At 40.6% G+C, this 1,079-nt stretch overlaps 1 protein-coding gene across 1 annotated transcript; it reads right to left on the bottom strand.

Moving 5' to 3' along the window:
* Nucleotides 1-237: 237 nt before the first annotated feature.
* On the bottom strand, nucleotides 238-1,079 carry LOC124943612 (keratin, type I cytoskeletal 9-like). The gene is made up of 3 exons (XM_047484097.1): nucleotides 975-1,079; nucleotides 646-834; nucleotides 238-552 (listed from the first exon to the last, which is right to left on the bottom strand). The coding sequence occupies exons 1-3, from the start codon at nucleotides 1,077-1,079 to the stop codon at nucleotides 238-240; spliced, it is 609 nt and encodes a 202-aa protein (XP_047340053.1).

Raw genomic sequence — 1,079 nt, 5'->3', positions numbered from 1 at the left:
AATTATTTATTTCTTAATTAATATACTATTTTCCTTATTTAACTTAATTCAACAATTTCCTCATTTTTGATGATGTTAAAACTAAGTTAAAAAAATGAATTAAGGGTACAATCTCAAAAACCAACCAATCTATTTATAATCATACACAAAGTACATAAGATAGAAACAAGTTTAAGATTCTTCTCTTTTCATTCTTGGAATTACGTCTTGAGGACCTGTCTCCCCAAAAATTATGTGTTACAGTCGACCTCCTCCTCGACCACCACCGCCACCACCTCTATCGCCTCCACGACCATTTCCATGACCACCTCGATCAGATTGATAGCTACCTCGACTTCCTTGAGCAGGCTTCCTCTTGGAACGAGTGCCACGAGCACTTGTTCTCCCTCGATTTCTACCTTTCCCCTTTTTAACATTATCAGGATTGGCATAATCAAGGGCTCTAGCTTTGGAAGCTACAACTTGAGCATCTTCTTCGGCCTGGAAACACCTAGAGACAACCTCTACTTTTTCTAAACGTTCGGCTTCTACATTCCTCATAGATTTGGCAACCTTTAGTACTTGAAGATTTAGAGATTCAATCAAAAACCTTGTCTCATTGTGAAGCTCAAGACTGAAGGACTTGGTTTAATCATGAATCTCAACATTTTGTTTGTGCATATTCTCTTGCATTCTCCTATACTGAGTGTGAAGAAGCTTTACTTCATACGTGTTTTGCAGTAGGTTTTTATCAGTGCTCTTTTGAGCAGCAGCCAAGGCAGCATTGGCTTCAGTTGTTGTTGCAGATCCTCTTTCAAGATTTTGTATCTTGGAAGACACATCTTGTAAGTTCTGCTGCATCGTAGCCAACGCATCCATAAGGACATTGCGAAAGCTCGCAACTCCAAGAGAAGCTTCGTCAGAAGAGGAGGGGCAGAGGAGACTATGTACGAACGAGCTGGAACAGAGCGAAGAGGATTGGAATGAAAGCTTACCTGTATCGATTGCTCTGGTTCTCTGTCTTGGGCAAGTGCTTGGGGAGCCATGATCATTGCCTTAGAGTCATCTTTAGCTCCTTGGATCTCAGTACATAAATCCAT

The sequence above is a fragment of the Impatiens glandulifera genome, chromosome 1, assembly GCF_907164915.1.
Source record: "Impatiens glandulifera chromosome 1, dImpGla2.1, whole genome shotgun sequence".
Lineage (NCBI taxonomy): Eukaryota > Viridiplantae > Streptophyta > Magnoliopsida > Ericales > Balsaminaceae > Impatiens > Impatiens glandulifera.
The sequence above is the reverse complement of the archived record's forward strand: the minus strand, read 5'-3'. Positions and strand labels throughout refer to the sequence as shown.

Excerpts from the sequence above, each read along its gene's own strand:
- LOC124943612 (XM_047484097.1), bottom strand. The coding sequence starts at position 1,079 with ATGGATTTATGTACTGAGATCCAAGGAGCTAAAGATGACTCTAAGGCA. Across the intron at positions 835-974 it reads AACCAGAGCAATCGATACAG|CAGAACTTACAAGATGTGTC; the intron begins GTAAGCTTTCAT and ends GCTACGATGCAG. Across the intron at positions 553-645 it reads AGAATATGCACAAACAAAAT|GTTGCCAAATCTATGAGGAA; the intron begins GTTGAGATTCAT and ends CAAGTACTAAAG.